Raw genomic sequence first — 20258 nt, forward strand, 5'->3', positions numbered from 1 at the left:
TCAATATTTAGATGACCTCTCTGAGAACACAAAGAATGTTCTATAAGGAGGCAAGATTGGAAGCAAGGAGAGTGTTTGGAAAGACTCATGCATTGGCCAAGGCCAGAGCTGGTAGGGATTATTTGGAATGGGAACAGAGGGAGAGGAATAAGCAGACAGGAAAGTTTCGGAACAGGAAGTGGGGTTCACAGAAGAGCTTTTCTCCCTGTGAGATAGGAATGAATAAAAAGATGCAGACACCCCATCTCCAGAAAGCCTATACCCTACAACTGGAATGCTTCTGCTTGGAATAGTAGCAAAAACAGAAAAGCTGAAATAAAGACTCATGGGAAGCCATGTGCAGAGAGTTCTTTGGCTTTTTCTGATGAGGATGAGGCATGAGACGAGGAAAACGAAGTGACATCAATTTCAAGGAAAGAAACACAGAGAAAGAATCAAGCAAATTGCTTCTTTGGTCTACTGGGAAGAATTATCTGGCTGCAGATGACAAAGGCTACCTTCTGGGACGACCACTCACACGGGCACTGCCCCTTTCATAGAGCAACCAAAATGCACACTGAACCCCTGGCCATGAGCTGGCCTTGTAGTGGGAAGCAGGGGTCTTGCAATAACACAGGGTGTGCTCTGTGTGTGTGTGTGTGTGTGTGTGTGTGTGTGTTTGTGTGCATGTGCGTGCGTATGGGAAAACAACAACAAAGAGGAGATATCAACACTCAAATAAAAGGCCCCTCGGGCTCCTTGTACCAGGGGCTGGGAACAGAGATGCCTTGTAATCCTCCTCATGAACCTGAGGAGCAATCTGGAAGAAACTGCATTTGACGTTGCCAGGGGCACAGACATCTTCTACTACTATCCCTTTGGAACTGTGAAAGGCTTGCAAACTCTTCCCCTCGGTCTTAGCAATTCTGGCAGTTTTCTTAAGTCTCTAAGTTCCAGGCCCTCCTCTGTGTGAGAGGTAAAGTAGTCCCAGGACGCAGAGCCAATTCCAGGCAGCACTACAGAAACCCCACTGGTGCGCATCTCAAAACTCTCCCAAGTGACCTTGATGCCAAAGTGTAGTTGAGAGTTACTCAGACACATCTTTATGGATTTTTGTGGAGTTTGTGAACTTTACCGGATATTTTAAAGCTTACTTATACTTCAGAACTTGGCAGAGAGACCATGAATTGTTACAGGATATTTGATCACACTGTGAACCCCAAGATTGTGTTGTTTATTGGAAACCCTGTTTCTGGTTGTGGTGTGGCTCAGCTCTAGCACACACCTTTAATTGAAGAGTTTTCTGCTTGAATTAAATAAAGTTAACCATAGGTCAAGAGGCAGAACAAGCAACCAGCAGACAGCAAGTGAACACAGGAAAAAACCATAGAGAGTAAGAGGAAATCAGGAGGATGGATAGACACACAGGAAGTAGAAGGGAGGGACATTCAGTTTGAGGTTTTTTTGTTTTGTTTTGTTTTTGTTTTTTGTTTTTGGAGAGGGAATGCTTTCTTTTTCTTTTGGGACTTTGGCTGAGGAGGAAGGTCAGCAGGATGCTTTCTCTGCCTCTCTGAGCTAGCAGATTTTCACCCAGCATCTGGCTCTCAAGTCTTTATTGGTAAGATCAAACTATTGAGACTTTGTTAAAAACAACAATGAATGGCTCAGCAGGTAAAGGCACTGGCTGCCAAGCCTGATGACCTAAGTTTGATCCCTAGCATGGTAGAGAGAGAGAAATGACTACCACATGTTGTCCTCTGACCTCCACATGTGTTCTGTGGAATGCTCGCCCACTCACACTACTCTCCACAGGAAATAAATTAATAAATAAATGTAGGGCCAGTGAGCTGGCTCAGTGGAGAAAGATGCTTTCTTGCCTGACAACTTGACTTCAACCCTTGAAATCCCCATCCTGGAAAAAGAGAACTGACTCCACCAAGTTGTCCTGTGAGACACACACACACACACACACACACTGTTGTGTTGAATGAGAATGGCATCATAGGCTCATAAGTTTGAAGGTTTGGTCCCCAGTTAGTGGAATTGTTTGGGAAGGATTAGGAGGTGTGGCCTTGTGGAGTGGGTGTGGCCTTATTGGAAGATGTGTGTCACTGAGGTGGGGCTTTGCAGTTCCAAAAGTTCAGGCTGTTCCAGTACTCTCTCTTCCACTTCTGGCTTGTGGAGTAGGTGTAAGCTCTTGGCTACTGCTCCCGTACTGTGTGTGCCAGCCTGCTGCCACGTTCCCTGCTATGGTTAGCATGGACTCACCCTCTGAAACAATAAACCTCTATTAAATGCTTCCTTATATAAGCTGCCTTGGTCATGGTGTCTCTTCACAGTAATATAAAAGTAACACACACACACACGCACACGCACGTGCACACACAATCCTCATTTACAAACCATGACAAAGGCAAACTGACAAAGGATAAGGAACTAACTCTGTGAGAAACAGTGATCATAAAGGGACTAGAATACCAAATGGCTCAGGCTTTCTAAACAGATTGACCAAAAGCACAAATAACAAATAAAGTAAAAATTTTAAAAAGAGAGAGAGAGAAAATTCTGAGCAGGGCTGGGATCCAAGAGCCTCAGCTTATCCACCCCACTGACCTGCTCCAGGGGCGTAGGCTAGCTGACCTCGGCTAAGAGCCAGGTTCCCAGCAGGCCCAGGGCTTAATTTCAGTTCTCTCCTTAGTCACAACAATTCCAGGGGCTGCTCCAGGCTGGACAGTGTCCAGGGTGGTGTTATGCCTCGAAGCCACCCTGTGCCAGGAGAGAACCAGAGCTCTGATGCAGCTGAAACCATGGCCACCCCTGGAGACAGCTGCTCCCTTGGTCTATCGCATAAGGATCTGCAGCACGGTCCCTGCCTGGCCTCCTCCAGGGCTGCCTGTGCCGAGGCATTCCACAGTGCCCTTGAAGGGCTCTATCCCAGCCTTGAATTTGGGTCCTTACACTTGAGAGGAAGACAGCAGGCCTGTGATTGAGCCAGACTTCAGACCTGAGCCTTAGGGCTCTGGCAGCATCTACTTCCTGTCTCTGGGGATGTTTGCCCTGGGAACCCAGCCATAAAACTGAAAGCTGAGCAGCCACGTAGAGCTGAGGTTCCTGCTGACAGCTGCACTGGCTACACCGTGTGAGTGACAGATGCCCTCAGCCCCAAGTTGTGAGCCAGCCTAGCCTATCTTGCTTCAAAGCAGAGATGAGCTAACCCTACAGGCACTGCCCAAACTGCAGATCTGTGAGCATAATAAATGATTTTTAAACTGGGTGTGGTGGCGCACGCCTTTAATCCTAGCACTCGGGAGGCAGAGGCAGGCGGATCGCTGTGAGTTCGAGGCCAGCCTGGTTTACAAAGCGAGGTCAGGACAGCCAAGGCTATGCAGAGAAACCCTGTCTCAAAAAATAAAATAAAATAATAAAAAATAAAAAAATAAATGATTCTTACAATTGTAGGCCACTAAGACTAGCTGGGCTACATGGCAATAGGTAGGTGGATTGTTGATTTTCTCTCCCAATACTTATAGATTTATCAACTGACACACAGTAACATCCTGGTGGGTGTCCTCCCAAATTTTTTTCATGGTTACAGTCTCCTGCAGAAGCCTCAGAACCTGAATGAAATGATTAATTGCCCCACCCCCACCCCACCCTGGCCTCCCAACACACACACATCAGAGACAGGGTTTCTCTGGGTAGCCCTGGCTGTCCTGAAACTCACTCTTAGACCAGGCTGGCCTAGAACTCACAGAGATCCTCCTTCCTCTGCCTCCTGAGTTCTGGGAATTAAAGGCATGCCAACTTTGTGGTGGTTAATTCAGATTGTCTATTTAGTTGGATTAAAGGAGGCAGAGGCAGAGGCAGGAGTTCGAGGCCAGCCTGCTCTACAAAGCGAACCCACGACAGCCAAGGCTACACAGAGAAACCCTGTCTCAAAAAACAAACAAACAAATAAAAGCATCTATGCCAAGGGCTTTAGTGAGGTGCTCCTTTGGGTGTGTCAGTAAATTCATTTCCGGAGAAGACTAAGTGGGAAAGCCTGCCTGAGTATGGAGAGCACCGTTCTGTGGGCTAGGCTAGCATCACAGGCTGAAGAAAAAGGGTAAAGGAGAAAGCCAGCTGAGTATGTTTCCCTTTCTCTGCCTCCTGATCCATGAAAATAGGGACCGTGCTGTCCCAGACACAAAAGACCAGATCCCCTGAACTGTGAGCCAAATGAGCTAGTCAGAAATGCAAGTCTTTGGGTTGAGCCCAGACCCAAGAAACCAGAAAACTTGGGGGCAGGACTCAGTAGCCTTTAAAATAATTATTTTTAAAGTGTGTGTGTGTGTGTCTGTGTGTGTGTGTGTGTGTCTGCACCATTTATCATGTGGAGGTCAGAGGGCAACTTAAGGAAGCTGATTTTCTTTTACCATGTAGGTTGCAAGGATTGAACTCAGGTCCCCAGAATTGGTAGCGAGTGCCTTTACCTGCTGAGCTAGCCCCCCAGCAGCCCATTTTTACAAGCCTTGCAGCCAATTCTGATCCATGCATAAAAGGCCCACCCCATTGTAAGGCTCAGGTCAGATCCTAGACTTGATCTCCTCCCAGCCTGTGCTTCTGTGGACTGATGTTCTGTGCAGGTCACTGACAGAGCCTTGTTCCCACTAGACCCCAGCACAGAGGGTACATATTAAAGACAGAGAGACAAAACAAAACAAAACTGCTGGGGCTGGAACCCTGGGCTGTTTGTCTCCATCCACACACGGGTGCCCGTTCCTGCATGCCGGTACCCGGCCTTGTGCCCCAAGTAGCACAGTGTGGCTAGAGATGTGAGCTGACACCAGCACATTGTCAGCCTCCTGTTGAGCATCCTATCCTAGTCCTCTGTGAGAGGAGGTTGAGCAACTCTGAGATGATGGGAGGTTGCAAACCTTGGCTTCCTGTTCTCTTCCTAGTTGGTTTTCTCCCCTGCCCAGGGGGAGCTTTCACCTGATACCCATTGAGCGGGAGCCAGGCCTCACTCTCTGGATGTCACATTATGAGCCAGATTTTGACCTCCTGTTCTGCAGCCGGAGGGAAATGAGGTTCAGTCATGTGGGTCAGCATAGGGACTTAACGTGCTGGGTGACTTCTTGGCAGAAGGGAAGGAGGGCAGCCACATAAGGGACGGGGCCCTACAAAGTAGAGGGCCTCTGGCTACCAAACCCTCCAAGTTCTCAAGAAAAATAAGGCATGTGCCTTTTAATACAAAAGCCTCCCCAGTCTCTAAACATTAACAAATGGTTACCCTTCTGTTCTGAGGAGACAGGCTCTCTTTCAGCGCAGGCTGGCCTCAGACTCCCTCAGTACTTGAGACTGGCCTTGAACCCGTGATCCCCTTGCTTCTACCTCCTAGGTGCTAGGACTACAGGCATGTGCCACCCTGTCCAGTGGTTGCCTCTTCCCAAAACTCAGCTGCTTCTAGAGCCAGGTAAACACCACTGGATAACATCCAGGGCACAAACAGGGTGTGTGGGGGTGGGGTGTCTGTAAATGTTGCCACTCTGTCACCCTGATGTTTCAAATTCAGGCTTTCCTTAGTAGGTCTCTAAGATCGCTGTAAGAGCTCTTAGACCCCAAACGTTGACCCTGACTTCCAATTCTCTGAGTCCTGCTCACTGCCTGAGGGAAGGTTTTTCTTAACACAGCTGTGCAGGGTGATGAATGATTTACCTCTAACTGAAGGATTCTGGTAAGTCCCTGTCCCTCCCCCTAACCCCAACTCCTCCATCCACCTGTCTGCCCAGGTGGAACTGGGTTCTCTGGTGGGTTAAAAGCAAGGAGCTGTGGGCCTCTTAGTTGCTGGTGGAGTCCTGAGCCTTGTCATGGCCACTTTTGAGGCTGTGAGTCTATCCCATAGCCAGTGACTAGCTGGGGTGAAAAAAGTGGGGGACAGGGGTCAGCCAAGGCTTACAAATCACTTTAGGTTTTGTTTTTGTTTGGTTTTTGAGACAAGGCTTCTCCGTGTAGCCTTGGCTGTCCTGGAACTCACTGTGTTAGAACAAACAGGCCTCGAACTTGGAAGCCTGCCTCTGCTTCCCAAGTGCTGGACTTAAAGGTGTGTGGCACCACTGTCTGGCTACAGCTCACTCTCAGTCCTTTCTCTGGTCAGACAATCAAAGCTGAGGGCGAAGAGCTGAAGTGCGAGGAGGAGGTGGAGAAAGAAAAGCCACCAGAAGCAGTTGTGGAGATATTCCAAGAAGAAGCCAGAGACCTTCCTGGGTCTCCCAGCAGGAGGGACCACAGGGAACGCCCACTTGAGGTCCCTGAGGAGCTACACCCCTTGCAGTACAGGTAGGGAGGCCCCTGGGGGCACCTCCGTGACCCTTGGATCCTGCCTTCCACTTGGTGGACTTACCCCAGTGGAGATTGGAGGTTTAATACCCACTCAGCCAGCCTGTAGAGACAGTTGACTTCCCACACCTTGTGAGGACTGTGTTCCAGATCTTACCTCCTACTTTACAAACTTGTTAGCCCAGGCACTGCAGGCCTTGGACGTGTGGGGGCCTTGACCCTCCTCTCTCCTTCTTCCCAGATGGGTTCTGTGGTTCTTCAAGAACGACCGAAGCCGGGCCTGGCAGGACAACCTGCAGCTTGTTACCAAATTTAACACTGTGGAGGACTTCTGGGCGTGAGTGTCTGCCCTCAGGAGCTCTGAGTTGGGGGTCAAAAGCATCCTCACCTGCCACTTTCTCAGAGGCTTATCAACATTTACTGGGAGCTGGGGTTTGGTAGGTTCTAGCCAGATTGAAAACTTCCTAGGGTTTAGGGAGAATCTGGGGCCTGGGGAAAGCAGGAGTGAGGCCTGCTACCCTGGTTTTGTGGCTCTAACCAGGTTCCTACCTCTCTCTAGAAATTTGGCTTAGCCATGGTAAGGATTAGGTCACAACTTTGGCATGTGTGTGCCAAAGAGAGCTGAGAACCCACACTAACCCAGGAAGGAGGCCCAGCAGGAGTGTCCTAATGGTGTAGATAGACTTCTCCAGGCTTTCTTAGTTGGGACAGGTTCCCAGAGAAGGGATTCCAGGCAGCAGGGCCCTTGTGGTGTGTGTGTGTGTGTGTGTGTGTGTGTGTGTGTGTGTGTGTGTGTGTGTGTGTGTGTGTGTGTGTGTGTGTGTGTGTGTGTAGGGGGGTGGGAAGGCCCTGGGAAGAAAGGAAGTGGGTGGTGGGAAGTTAGGGTCAGGTGAACCACATGCTGCAAAGCCTCAGATCTCTGTGTGGGGGTGGGGGTCTTTCCAGGACGTACAGCCATGTCAAGCTGGCCAGTAAGCTCTCTTCGGGCTGTGACTATGCTGTGTTCAAGGTAGGCTCTGGTCAAGGCACTGAAGCCTGGGCTCTCCCCTCATGGGCAATGGGGCTGTGGGCCGCTATGGGCGCTTGAGTCTGGAGGGAAGAGGGCCTCAAGGATGCAGCCCAGGTTTTTGGCCTGATTTCTAAGCTAGCATGAACATCAAAATTGCACACGCTTACAGTTGGGATGGGGGTGGGGGGTGGGATGTGCGGGGGGATGCGGGATGGGGGGGCGTTCCTTATTATGCCCAGTCTCATCTTGGAGGTTCTGCCATCGGCTTGGCTTTGAGAGGTTTCTCCAGATGTCTTCTGCCCAGCAAGGTTTGGGGACCACACAGCCAAGCTGGAGTGTCTACCCTAGCCCACAGGAGTTCTGACCCCCAGGATTCAGTAAAGGTGACACAGATAAGGTTGCAAAAGGTGGCAACGGTGAGGCTCAGTGACCTGTGGGATCTTGGAAGGGGCCAGTGTGGGAAGCTGAGGGGATGCAGGTAAGAGGAAAGCAGGGCCTAGTTAAGGCTTGGGTGCAGCGCAGACAGGGCAGTATGCATAGGGAGCTTGGTGGCCACTTCCTTTAAACAAAGGGAGGCAGTTGATCTGCCCTTCCTCACAGGAAGGCATCCAGCCCATGTGGGAAGACAACAGAAACAAGCGGGGTGGCCGCTGGCTGCTCAGTCTTGCCAAGCAACAGCGCTACACGGAACTGGACCGCCTGTGGCTGGAGACAGTGAGTGGTGGGAGGGAGGTGGGAGGGGGCGCCAGGGTGGGCCTTGAGAAGGGCAGTGGCCTCCAAACTGATGGAGTGGCCTGCATCCGAGCTGGGACACTTACCGCTCCTTTTTGGGGCCCAGCTGCTGTGTCTGCTGGGGGACAGTTTTGAGAAACACGGCACAGAAGTGTGTGGAGCCGTTGTCAACATCCGCAGCAAGGGGGACAAGATTGCAGTGTGGACAAGTGAAGCAGAGAACCAAGAGGGGGTGCTGCACATTGGGTGAGGGCCCCCTCCACATGGTCCTGGGGGTGGGGGTGCTGCAAGGGAGACCTCTGGAACTGCCCATACTGCCTCTGACCTGTATAAAAGGAGCAGGAAATTTTTTTCTTTATTATGTATACAGTGTTTTGCAGGCATGTATCCCTGAAGCCAGAAGAGGGCACCTGATCTCACTGTAGATGGTTGTGAGCCACCATGTGGTTTCTGGGAATCGAACTCGGGACCTTTGGAAGAGCAGCAAGTGCTCTTAATCTCTGAGCCAGCTCTCCAGCCCCTAGGAGTAAGAATTTATACCCTAACCACAAAGGGTTCTACTATGGGTACTGGTCTCATGTCTGAGTAAAAACATGCAAGACAGGCGAGGCTGAAGCTGAACAAAAGAACTGTGCCTAGGTTATGTTTGCCATCTTTTGCTTTGTCCCCGACTCCAGGCATGTATACAAAGAGTGCCTGGGCCTCTCTACGAAGACCATCATTGGCTACCAAGCCCATGCAGACACTGCGGCCAAGAGCAACTCTTTAGCCAAGAACAAGTTTGTGGTGTGAGGCAGCTTCAGCCCGCATTCTTGAGGTCTTCCTCTTACTGTTGTTTGGCGTACAGGGAAGACTGCCCTGTGGATCCTGGGGCAGGGTTTGGGGTGGGGGCAGACAGCCTGGTTCTTTACCTGTCTTGGAACGCATACAAGCGCAGCCCATTAGATAAAGTCTCACTACGTTGCCCAGGTTGGCCTCTCGTTTCCGGGCTTAAGCCATCCTCCTGCTTTAGCCCATCTAACTGGGATTGCAGGAGCTCACCATTGTGCCTGGATTCGTAATATTTTTCTTTGACATTTGTTGGGCCCAGGCCTGGTGGTAGAAGGCCAGTACTTGTAAGCCACACTCAATCCCTAGCTCTGCATGTGGCCATTTGGCAAAGGCAGGGTGAAGCAAAGTCCCGGCTCAACCCTGCCAAATGAGGATGGGAGAATCCTGTCCCTGCCCGGGAAGGGGACTGACTGGCAGGCTCTTCTGTCTTGGGAGAAGGGCTCCAGGCCACTGATATCAGTTCTCCGTGAGCACTGCTTACCCCTCATCGGAATCGGATCTGTAGTTTCAGTGCTCATCACATTGGTCCCTTCCCTAGGCCAATTGTGACTTGCTGGTGCTTCCCCCCCCCCACCCGCCCACCCTACACCTCAGGTACTGGAGTGGGTTAGAGGGAAAACATGGCGTTTGTGTGAAGACAGATGGACACTAGGGCCTGAGAATGCCTGCACAGCCCTCTCACCTAAAGGCAGTCCCGTGGGTTCTGTGTCGTCTCCTGCCCTAGGAGGGGGCTGAGGTGGAGGAATGGCTAAACCTTAACACCATGAGGAAATTCTGGTGGTGGTTGGGCTCACCATGGTTTTGTTAGAAGGGGTCCACTTGAGGTTAATGATGCTTAAGGGTCCTTTTGCATTTGTCCTAAATACTTCGGAATAAACTTGGAATCTTAAGTATTTAAGAAGCAGGCTTCCCTGGATCGGTCCTGTCTTGCTTTAAAGGAATTCCTATGAGTCCCAGGTAGCAAGGAAACCAGAGAAAGCCCAAGTTGGTACGGGACAGGGGCTACCTTAGGAATAGGCAAACCAGAACAGGCATGGCACTCCAGCCCCAGATCTTCATGCATTCATATTCAACTCCACTGTGTTTTAGATGCATGGCTGTGTTCACTGGTCCTGCCATCCCCCACTGCTCATTCCTGGGGATTGACTCCACTAGTTCTTGAGCCTTTAGACTTGAGCCTTTAGATCTAGGGCCTTCACACTTGGGTCATCAGCGCTGCAGTTGGCTCATCTGGGGCCTCTGGAGGACTTGGGGAGCTTGCTGAGATGGGGGCGGGAGATAGGGAGTGAGAGCTCCTCAGAGGTGGAGTTGCAAGAGGTTGACTGTGGCTGAGGGTGTAGCCAACGCTTGGACAAGAAGCAAGGTCTTGGGGAGAAGCGAGACCCACTCCAGGGGAGGGGTATGGATGGGGGAGCGATGTGTGGGGTGTGGCTCCAAGGAAGCGGAACAAGGCTCAGAACTGATGCTGAGTAGGGTGGAGCTCCAGGACTGAGGCCAGTTGGGGGCGGAGTCTAGAGCGGATCGGAGGCGGGGCCAGAACAGGCTGGCTGGGAGCAGGGTCTTGGGCGGGGCATGGGCGCGGCTGCGGGAGGACGACTGCTTAGCATTGACGGAGCTTGAAAGGATTAAATCCGGCCAGGGGCGGAGTTGTGGGCATGGGCAGGGCTCCGGGAAAATGAACCTGGCTGGGGCAGGGCATGGGCGGAGCTTCAAGAAGATTGAGTTCTGCTGAGGAGGGGCGTGGACTGGCTCTGTGGGCGTGGCCAGACCGCTGTTGGGAGGCGGGGTCGGATCAGGGCACCGCACTCCGGGCGTGGCGGTCTGAGAACCGGAGGCGGTGCCAGGACGGGCGGGGCGGCCGGCTCGCTGTGTGGCCTTGGCCATGAAGCCACAGCCGCCCGGCTAGGCCTGGGGCGGCTCCAGGCCTGGGCCGGTCCTCCGGCTCCGGTTCGCGGGGCGGCGCGTGGCCGCTCACCATGCCCGGCAAGCACCAGCATTTCCAGGACCCTGAGGTCGGCTGCTGCGGGAAATACTTCCTGTTTGGTTTCAACATTGTCTTCTGGGTGAGCGCGGGGTCGGCTTCACTCCCTGCGCTGAGGATGGGGGCTAGGGAGTCTCAGTTTTTGATGAGGGAGACCGGGACTGTTCCTTTCCCCCTCCACCCCGATTCCCAGTCCCCAAGAACTACTCTGGAGAGCTACTGGGATTGCTGGGGGGCGGGACCCAGTCTCAGCAGGGGAGTGTTGAGTCTTTATAGCCCCAAGTTTGGATGAAAAAGGGGGCGGTGTTTGCCAGAAGACTGCAGGGGCGCGGTAGTTGCAGGACCAGCCCCGCCCCGCCTCCTGGCCACTCCAGCTCCCAGCGTGGTGCGTGAGGTTCGCCGAATCTACCTTACAGACGCTGAGAAGCTTGAGAGCCAGGAAGGCAGGAAGTGGCAAAAGCCAAGGCCTCTGCCTCCGCAGGGAGAGGAGCTCCAGTTGAGAGCTGGGAGCTGTCCCTTGGGAACAGAATTTAGCATTCCATAGCTGGCCGAGCAGAGGGCTCCCTCCCAGAGTGGCATCTGTGTCCTGGCCCTGCCAAGTCATCTTTCTTTTCTCCCTCCCCCATCCTATCGCCAAAGCGGGCTCTGCACGCTCTCCTTCACTCCAGGCCTTTCCAACTTGTATTCAGCAGGAACCAGTGGCTCTGTTCTCCACCCACGAGCTGCTTGCTGGTTTTGCCCTGTAGTGGGTGTCCTTGGATCTCAAAAGTCTTCTGTTCTGGAGAGAGTGGGCAGCTGCAGGGAGCATTGGCCGGAGTGTAGCCGGCCTTGTCCAGAGCTTTTGGGCAAGCCACCTTTATTCTCTGGACCTTAGCTTTCCAGCCTAGGCGGGATGGTATTGGAGTTCGTCCTTCTGTACTGTTAGGTTAAACAAGGGCTTTTGTTGTAGAGACAGAGTCTTAATCTGTAGCCCATCCTGGCCTGGTATTTGCTACAGTTTTCCTGTCTGAGCTTCCTGAGTGCTGGGATTACAAGTGTGATCTATCACACCCAGTTTCACTTTAAATGAGGCCCCTTCTAACTACCTTATTATTATCTGCAGTTTACAGATAGGGGACTGAAGGAATAGACACCAAGAGGTTAAAGTTATTCGTATAGAGTGACAGACGATTATCGGTGGGTGGAGCTAAGTCAGGGCAGCAAGCTCAGGTAACTCTGTGTGTGTGTGTGTGTGTGTGTGAGTGTGTGTGTGTGTGTGTGTGTGTGTGTGTGTGTACATGACAAGGTGGGCAGGGACAGGAGACTGAGGCTGTGTGTTTGGCCAGTAGGGGCAGTCAGGGCTTCAGTTGTAGCTGCAGGTGGGTGTATGGCAAGGTGACCCGGAGATGGGGAGGGGTCTGGGCCCTTGAATTCCTCATGTTCCACCTCCCAAGTGCTGGGATTATGGGTCTGTGCTTCTCTGCTTGGCTCTACCTGTGCCAGCTACAGACTCCTCAGCTGGGCAGCCTGTGCTCCCGATGTCACCTTAACCTTTCTCATTATCTGGCCTCGCTCCCTGGCTTGGAGAGGCCTGATTGTCAAGGCCAGCCAGCTTCTGGTCCCTGACCCCAGGCACACACCCCCCACCCACCACCCGTGCTTCCCTTCCCTGGCTGTACCCTCCCTGGAAATGCCTTCTTGTGCTGGGTATGGGGGTGTACAGCCAAATACCACATTGTCTTCCTCATCCCATCTGAGGTACCTCATGTTCGGACAAGAGACCAGCCAATGTTTTGTTTTCCCTAAACCCCTCCTTCTTCACCCCCGACCCCGTTCCTCCTCCCGCTCCTCAGTCTCCCTCTGCCCCACCTTTGCCCTCCACCCTGGGTTTCAACCTCAGCCTCCTCCCCTCCTCCTTCTCCACAGTCACTTTCATTTTCAGCTTGCATGGGACACTGGCATCTCACTGACGTCACGTCCACACCTCACCCCACCTTCTGTTTCAGACACCTCGGTGTCCCAAGCACTGCTAGCTCTACGAACACCTGAGAGAACGGGCCAGGGTGGCCCTCATGTTGCTTACCCCTGCACAGTGGAAATACTGAGCATAAGCAGACACCCAGGTGGCTAGAGAGGGTGGAAGGCGGCTGGGGTTTGAGTGGCAAGGAGGAGTGAGAGGGAGCAAAGGATTCCAGGTGGAGTGTCCAGAAAATTGCCTGTGGTCATTGTCAGGTACACAGTGAGTTGAAGGCTAGCCTTGGCTACACTGAGACCCTGTCTCAAAAACAACCCTCCCCCAAAAGGCACAAGAACCCATGAGGCCAGAGGCTTCTTGAGGCTGGCTGGGGCCTCCCAGCAGAATTACGCTCTATGTTGAGAGACCCCTTGAAGAGTGGAGGAAGGGGCTGATGTCCAGCCTGAGGCTTGAGGTGGCTTCAGGCCCTCCAGCTGCTCTGTGGGACTGAAAGGTGTCTGTGGTAGATGCACCACCAAGTCCCATTCACGGCCTTGGGGGTGTGGCGGTGGGGAGGGCTTCTCCCTCAGCTTCCTGATGGCCAAAGATGGGGGTGGGAGGTGGGGGTGTAAGGAAGAGCCCTGGTGCTGGTGTCCAGCCCTGAACAGGATCCTACTCCTTTTGCAGGTGCTGGGAGCCCTGTTCCTGGCCATTGGCCTCTGGGCTTGGGGTGAGAAGGTAAGAGAGTGGTGCTGCCCAGGGGGGAGGTGGAAGAGCAGACCCTCCCTCACACTTGCCTCCTCCCTGGTGCAGGGCGTTCTCTCCAACATCTCGGCGCTGACAGATCTAGGCGGTCTTGACCCTGTGTGGCTGTTTGTGGTGGTTGGGGGTGTCATGTCGGTGCTGGGCTTCGCCGGCTGCATTGGGGCCCTACGGGAAAACACCTTCCTGCTCAAGTTTGTAAGTCTCTCTCTCCCCCAGATCCACGGGCAATCCCTAACCTCTCCCCATTCAGTTCTTGCCTAGTCATGGTGACCAGACAAGAGACTGGTAGAACCATAGTCTTTTATCAACATAAAACAGTACTTAAGATTGGCTCTCAACATTGCAAATGCTGCGGTCCTTTAATACAGCTCTTCATGTTGTGGTGACTCCCAAGCCAGGCGTGGTGGCACACGCCTTGAATCCCAGCACTCGGGAACTGTGAGTTCGAGGCCAGCCAGGTCTACAACGTGAGTCCATGACAGCCAAGGCTACACAGAGAAACCTTGTCTCGAAAAACCAAGGGGGGAAATTTTCTGTTGCTACTTCATAACTGTAATTTCGCCATGGTTGTGAATGCTAGTGTAAATATCTGTGTTTCCTGGTGGCCTTATGTGACCCTTGTGAAAGGGTTTGACTTTCACAAGTTGAGAACCGCTGCCTTTGTACGAAAACAGTAGAACCAAGTCAGGTAAAAGTTCTCGATCTCAAAGACCTTATTAGCACTAAGGTGAACTCGATCAAATCAGTGGGGAGTGGATCGAAGTCCTGTGCTAGGGAAATGCAGCGGGGAAGAGGGCAGCTCAACTTTAAGGAAGACAGACGTTAGTGGTTGTTTTCAAGCAGTATAACCAAATGTCACCTGCTTTTCGTCACCGACTCCTGCTGGAGAAACTACTCAAGAGGTTAAGCACTAGTTGCTCTCCCAGCGCCCTCCGGAAGGCATACAACCATCCAAAACCTAGTTGCCAGGGCTCCGCAGGCACCAGTGTACATGCAAGCAAAACACTCGTGCCCGTAAAATCTCTCTCTTTATAGTAGGATGCTGAGTTTTAAAACCTGTCTCACTGCTTCCTAGCTGTGCTACTCCCTCTGAGCCTTAGTTTCCTCGTCTGAAGAGTACAGGTAATGGGCTGGAGAGATGGCTCAGAGCTTAGGAGCACTGACTGCTCTTCCAAAGGTCCTGAGTTCAATTCCCAGTGACCACATCGTGGCTCACAGCCATCTATAATGAGATCTGGTGCCCTTTATGGTGTGCAGGTGTACATGCAGGCAGAGCATTGTATAAAATAATAAATAAATGACTCTTTTTTAAAAAAAAAAAAAAAACAGTACTTAAAGGCAGAAAGGAAGCTCAGTGGTCCAGCATTCGCCTAGTACACACAGGCCTCTGGGGTCCATCCTGCAGGGCTGGGAGGGGGCAGCAGGCAACAGTAGAGGGTAGAGACTGGAGATGGTGGCTCCCTTGGGTCTTAGCAGTAGTGGGGAGACCTGCCCTGTCCACAGGAGCCATGCCTCTCTCCAGTGCCTACCATCTGTGTGTCCCCAACCCAGTTCTCTGTGTTCCTGGGCCTCATCTTCTTCCTGGAGCTGGCGGCAGGCATCCTGGCCTTTGTCTTCAAGGACTGGATCCGAGACCAGCTTAATCTCTTCATCAACAGCAATGTCAAAGCCTACCGGGATGATATTGACCTCCAGAACCTTATTGACTTTGCTCAGGAATATGTGAGTATCCATCGAGGGCCCCATGCAAGGTGATGGGTACACGAGAGAGGAAGCAAGTTCTGTGTATGCGTGGACCGCTTCTCCTGCCCAGGCCAGCAGATGCCAGCGAAGGACCCCAGGAGAGCCGTTGGTTAGAAGCCAGCTCTGCTCATTCTCTGGGCTTCCTCGTGCCTATAGGGACACACACGTATGAAACCCTAGCCAGAGGAAGAAATGGAACATGCAGTGCAGGGCTTTCTTTCTACTCAGTCTGGGCTCAGAGTATCTGTTGAGGCTGTGTTACTGGGGCCCCTTGACTGTGCCCAAATTTTGTACAATATTAACCTGCCAGCTCTCTTCTCATTCAGCTGCTTAGGTTTGGTGACAGGGGCCACTCTTGAGAAATGCATTGCTGCATGGTTTTTGTCCCTGTGCAGACATCTGAGCAAAATCTAGCAACATAGTTACTTAGGTTCTTTTTTTTCAGTTTTATTTATTTTGTGTGTATGGATGTTTTGCCTGCACATATATATGTATGTGAACCATATGTGTAGCTGGTGCCCTAAGAAGCCAGAAAGGGCGTTGGATCCCTGGAGTCACAGACAGTTGTGGCTGCTGTGTTGGTGCTGGGAATTGAACCTGGGACTTCAGGAAGAGCAGCCAGTGCTCATAACTACCAGTCCATCTCTCCAGCCCAGCATAGTTGCTTATGTTCATCAAGCATCGTGGGCTCTGTCTATAATGGCAACTTCTGTACTTAATAGCCATGGAAACCATTACCACCTGGACATTCCAGTCCACACCCTGTCACACCCCGTCACACACCAAGATTAGGCGCTGGGGCTACAGAGCAGTTCTGTGGCCTGCAGTTCCTGTGCGCTTCCTTTCTCTGCTCAGTATGGAACTGGGACAGGCCTGGCATATGCCAGGGAGATTCAGTTTTTAAAATGTGCAGCCTGTTCTCTTCGTGATGGCGGTGTGGTGGGGAGATGATAGTAAAACATGCAGAACAGGGCATATGGAGGGCGGTGACACAGAGAGGCAGGAGGAGAGAATATCCTGTGGCTGAAAGAGGGAGGGAGGGGGAGGGAGTCTCCGAATGGTGACCTTGACGCCTCCCTGAGGAGGGGAAGGAGTGGGTGGGTGGAGGACAAGACAGTACTCCAGCAGGGGCAGCAGGCACTTAGCTGGGGCTGGGGCAGGTGCTGGCTCAGCTGTGTCTGAGACCTGCACACGCAGCCACGGGGCCAGGCATCAAGCCCCTGGCTCTGCTCACAGGGCCGGTGTCTGCCACTAGAGCCGAGTCTTGCTCATCCTGCATCTTTCCCAGACCTCTTAGCCAGCTTCTCAGCGGCTGGTGGAGCTTGCTTAGGGCTCTGCACTGTCACATGCTATTCCTCTCGCACTGCAGGCTTGGCCTTGCCATGGCCACATCTGGGAGGGCTAGCAAGCATGTTCTGGGGACGGGGAGGGGCTCCAGCGTGGTGCCAGCAGGCGTCTGTGGAGTGGCCTGGGATGGGAAAGGGGCAGGAAGGGAAAGCTGGCTGGGGTCCCTCTCCTGTCTCTGCATTGAGGTTTTGGCAAAATCTCTGGGGCGAGTGTGAAGACACCCAGGGCAGACCTGAGAGTCTGGAGTGCCTCTGTCTCCTCAAGGAGGTCCGTGAGGAAGCCACAGCCTTCAACCCAGTGTCTCTCCCCTCTCAGGGTCCCCCAACCACTCTGGTTCCTATGAGTTAGGCCTATTTGCTGGGGGAATGGAAATTCCCCTCCCAGCCAGCCAGCCCTCTCTTTCAGGTTTGCCCCAAACAGGGTGGGTGAGGCTCTCAGGTTGGGCCTGGTTGCCAGTGGTGTACCCCTTCACCCCCAGAATTCTTCTCTCCCAGTGGTCTTGCTGTGGAGCCCGAGGACCCAATGACTGGAACCTCAATATCTACTTCAACTGCACTGACTTGAACCCAAGCCGAGAGCGCTGTGGGGTGCCGTTTTCCTGCTGTGTTAGGGATCCTGCGGTGAGTGGGGCCCCCAGGAGGAGGCAGGCTCTCTTAGCAGTAGGAAGTGCATGGCAGTGTGCTCAGATGTCTATAAGCGAGTTGAGAAGTCTGGCAAAACCCAGGCTTCCATTTGCTTTTCTGTGAAGGAGGGGCCTTATCGACCATGGGTGTTCCCTTAGAATATTGCTAATGCCTGTCTCCCCACAGGAAGATGTCCTCAATACCCAGTGTGGCTATGACATCCGACTCAAGCTGGTGAGGGAGGTGGGGACATGGTTGAGGGTAGCCTGGAATACAAGGGTGACAAGGGGCCTCTCATACGCGCCTTTTGGAAGGTCTAAGGGCTTCTGTGAGGGTGGATCTGACCCTGGGTGGGTCTGAGGTGTTGGGTTGCTCATTTCTCCTCTGTGGAGCACCTGCTGTGGTTGGCATTTTGCTCTGGACCTCGGTGGATCCAGTGTTAATGCATTGTCTCTGCACTCAAAGAGTGGAGGAAGAAAACCAGTCAATTTGCAGACACACTAATACGGACAGTCATGAGACAGTTGGGCTGAGGACTTGGAAGGTAGATAGGTTGGGCTTGGGGTCAGGGGCACCCCTTCAAAGCAGACAGGTTGGGTTTGGGGTCAGGGGTACCCCTTCAGAGCAGACAGCCAAGCTAAGACCCAGAGGAGGAGGCATCTGTGCAAAGGCCCTATCTATGGCGGAATTCCAGGAGACAGACACTGCTGGGGAGGGCACTGGGGTAGGGATGGGCTTGGCAAGGTGCAAGAGGGAAGATCTGAGCTGAGGCCCACAGTGGCAGGCAGGCTGAGCCTGGTCCTCTGTGCCCTCAGGAGCTTGAACAGCAGGGCTCCATCTACACCAAAGGCTGTGTGGGCCAGTTTGAGAAGTGGCTGCAAGACAACCTGATTGTGGTGGCCGGGGTCTTGGTGGGCATCGCCCTCCTCCAGGTACAGCCTTGGCTCACACACCCACCTCCTGCTCGAAGCCGCCCGCTCTTCCTCACCTGCTCTCTGTCTTACAGATATTTGGCATCTGCTTGGCCCAGAACCTCGTGAGTGACATCAAGGCAGTGAAGGCCAACTGGTGAGGCTGCCAGGGGTGACGGCCACATGCCTGGCCTAATAGACCTCTCTAGTGGGGGTCTCCTAGGACACTCTGCTTTGCTCACAATGGCAAGGCCTGTGGGGCATCTGTTATGACCTGAGCCCTGAGGCTTTGTGAGCATGGTGCTTATTATCCCCGTGAGGAAGCCACTGAGGCTGTACTGATACTTGCCACAGGGCTGTGGGGTGTGTGTGTGTGTGTGTGTGTGTACACGCGTGTATGCTCATAAATGTGCCTGGAGTCATCACCCCAATACTGTGAGGTGGTGTTCCTTCCAGAGCTCTAGGGGAGATTCAGCCAGGAGGGTAGGGCACGCCCCTGTGTCCCCTGGTCTACTGTGCGATGCATCTGTGTGTGGCTTAGGAGCCTGCTGTCTCAGACCTCTCCATACTCGCCGTGACCTTGAGCCTGCCAGGAGCCCGCCTTGCCCTCAGTGTCACAGCCTCTGAAAGGAGTCCAAGAATTTTCTCTCTCTCTCGCTTGCCTCTCAGGATCACACATGGTGATGGCTACAAACTACTCAATAAACAACACTTTGAAAAACAGTGGGTTATGCTCACCATCTCTGAAGGTTCTGTTGGCCGCAGGGCCTCTACAGAGCTCTCCGGTGAGGGCCCTGGCCTGAACCCAGCCTCCCACCTAATTCTCATAGGTCTGGGTAGATGATGCACTTGAAACAACCTTTTAAATGTTTTTGTTGTTTTTGGTTTTTTTTTTGAGACAGGTTTTCTCTGTGTACCCCTGGCTGTCTTGGACTCACTTTGTAGACCAAGCTGGCCTTAAACTCACAGTGATCCACCTGCCTCTGCTTCCAAGTGCCACCATGCCCGACTTAAATGGGCTTTAAATGGGCCAAATCTCCTGCTTCTGAAAATGACTGGCCACACCAGATTTTGTTTTGTTTGTTTTTTGTTTTACGAGACAGGGTTTCTCTGTGTAGCCTTGGCTGTCCTGGACTCTTTTTGTATACCAGGCTGGCCTCGAACTCACAGTGATCCACCTGCTTCTGCCTCCCAAGTGCTGAGATTAAAGGTGTGCCCTGCCACCACCGGCCAACCCCACCAGCTTTTTAGTGTCCTAGTCATCTGCAGCGGGACATAGAGGCGTCCTACCTGATCTGTTCTATGTACCTGACCCCTGACATCTGAGATCTGACCTTTCCAACCTCTGTGGATTATTTCCGGTATACACCTCAAGGCTGCTAGGTCTCAGCCTCAAGAAAGACATAAAGAAATGAAGAAAGGGATCCTGGAGATCACTTCTAAGAGGACAGAGCCTGGTGGGTCCTAGCTGTGCCGGGGGGCTGAGGTGGGTATCAGAATGCCCGTGAAAGTGGATGGCGTGGTGGGAGGAGGGCAAGAGGATTGTACATTGGCAGTGCCTGGAAGCCCTGTCTTGTTATCCATGAGGGTATGTTTTAGAGTCCATCAGCGGTTGGTTCAGAACCCGGCCCCATGGCCTTCAGTGCTGCCTTGTGGCCACCAGAGGGCGCCTGGGCACCACGTTCTCTGCTTCTAGCTTTACAGCCTCACCTCAGTACCACCCCTGCTTTCCTTGAGTGGTTTGCAAACTTCTAAAGAAGCAAAGCAGCTCAGGCCTCGGCAATCTAGCTGCCTGAAGGGGTGGTATGTGTGAGGCGACCCTTCCCTGTGCTGGGCAGATGGAGGCCTGGGCTGGTTCAAAGGCTGCAGCTCTGGTGCGCTCTGCTCCCTCAGTGAGTGGAATAGAGATCTATTTTGCCTCGATTGGTACTGGAGACCAGACAGAGAAAGACATGGGTTCGGCGATGAGATACCTATGTGCCATCCGGGTGAGGACAACGACCTGCTTGGGAGCACAGTGGGAACTGTGTCAAGACAGGTCTTCACCCACAGGTGCTGGCTGCAGCGCAGGTGTAGCTGGTTGCTG

The 20258-nt window shown here is 52.8% G+C and overlaps 2 protein-coding genes across 2 annotated transcripts; both read left to right on the forward strand.

The window, feature by feature from the left end:
* Window positions 1-5721: 5721 nt before the first annotated feature.
* On the forward strand, window positions 5722-8943 carry Eif4e1b (eukaryotic translation initiation factor 4E family member 1B). The gene is made up of 7 exons (XM_051143280.1): window positions 5722-5846; window positions 6116-6297; window positions 6539-6634; window positions 7243-7306; window positions 7907-8020; window positions 8145-8284; window positions 8716-8943. Exons 1-7 carry the CDS (start codon window positions 5829-5831, stop codon window positions 8828-8830), a joined length of 729 nt encoding a protein of 242 aa, XP_050999237.1. The 5' UTR covers window positions 5722-5828; the 3' UTR covers window positions 8831-8943.
* A 1779-nt stretch (window positions 8944-10722) lies between these two features.
* On the forward strand, window positions 10723-18989 carry Tspan17 (tetraspanin 17). The gene is made up of 9 exons (XM_051171785.1): window positions 10723-10932; window positions 13471-13521; window positions 13597-13743; window positions 15100-15270; window positions 17133-17258; window positions 17448-17495; window positions 18077-18193; window positions 18268-18329; window positions 18714-18989. The coding sequence occupies exons 1-9, from the start codon at window positions 10846-10848 to the stop codon at window positions 18748-18750; spliced, it is 846 nt and encodes a 281-aa protein (XP_051027742.1). The 5' UTR covers window positions 10723-10845; the 3' UTR covers window positions 18751-18989.
* Window positions 18990-20258: the final 1269 nt, after the last annotated feature.

Source organism: Acomys russatus, chromosome 3 (genome assembly GCF_903995435.1).
Source record: "Acomys russatus chromosome 3, mAcoRus1.1, whole genome shotgun sequence".
NCBI lineage: Eukaryota > Metazoa > Chordata > Mammalia > Rodentia > Muridae > Acomys > Acomys russatus.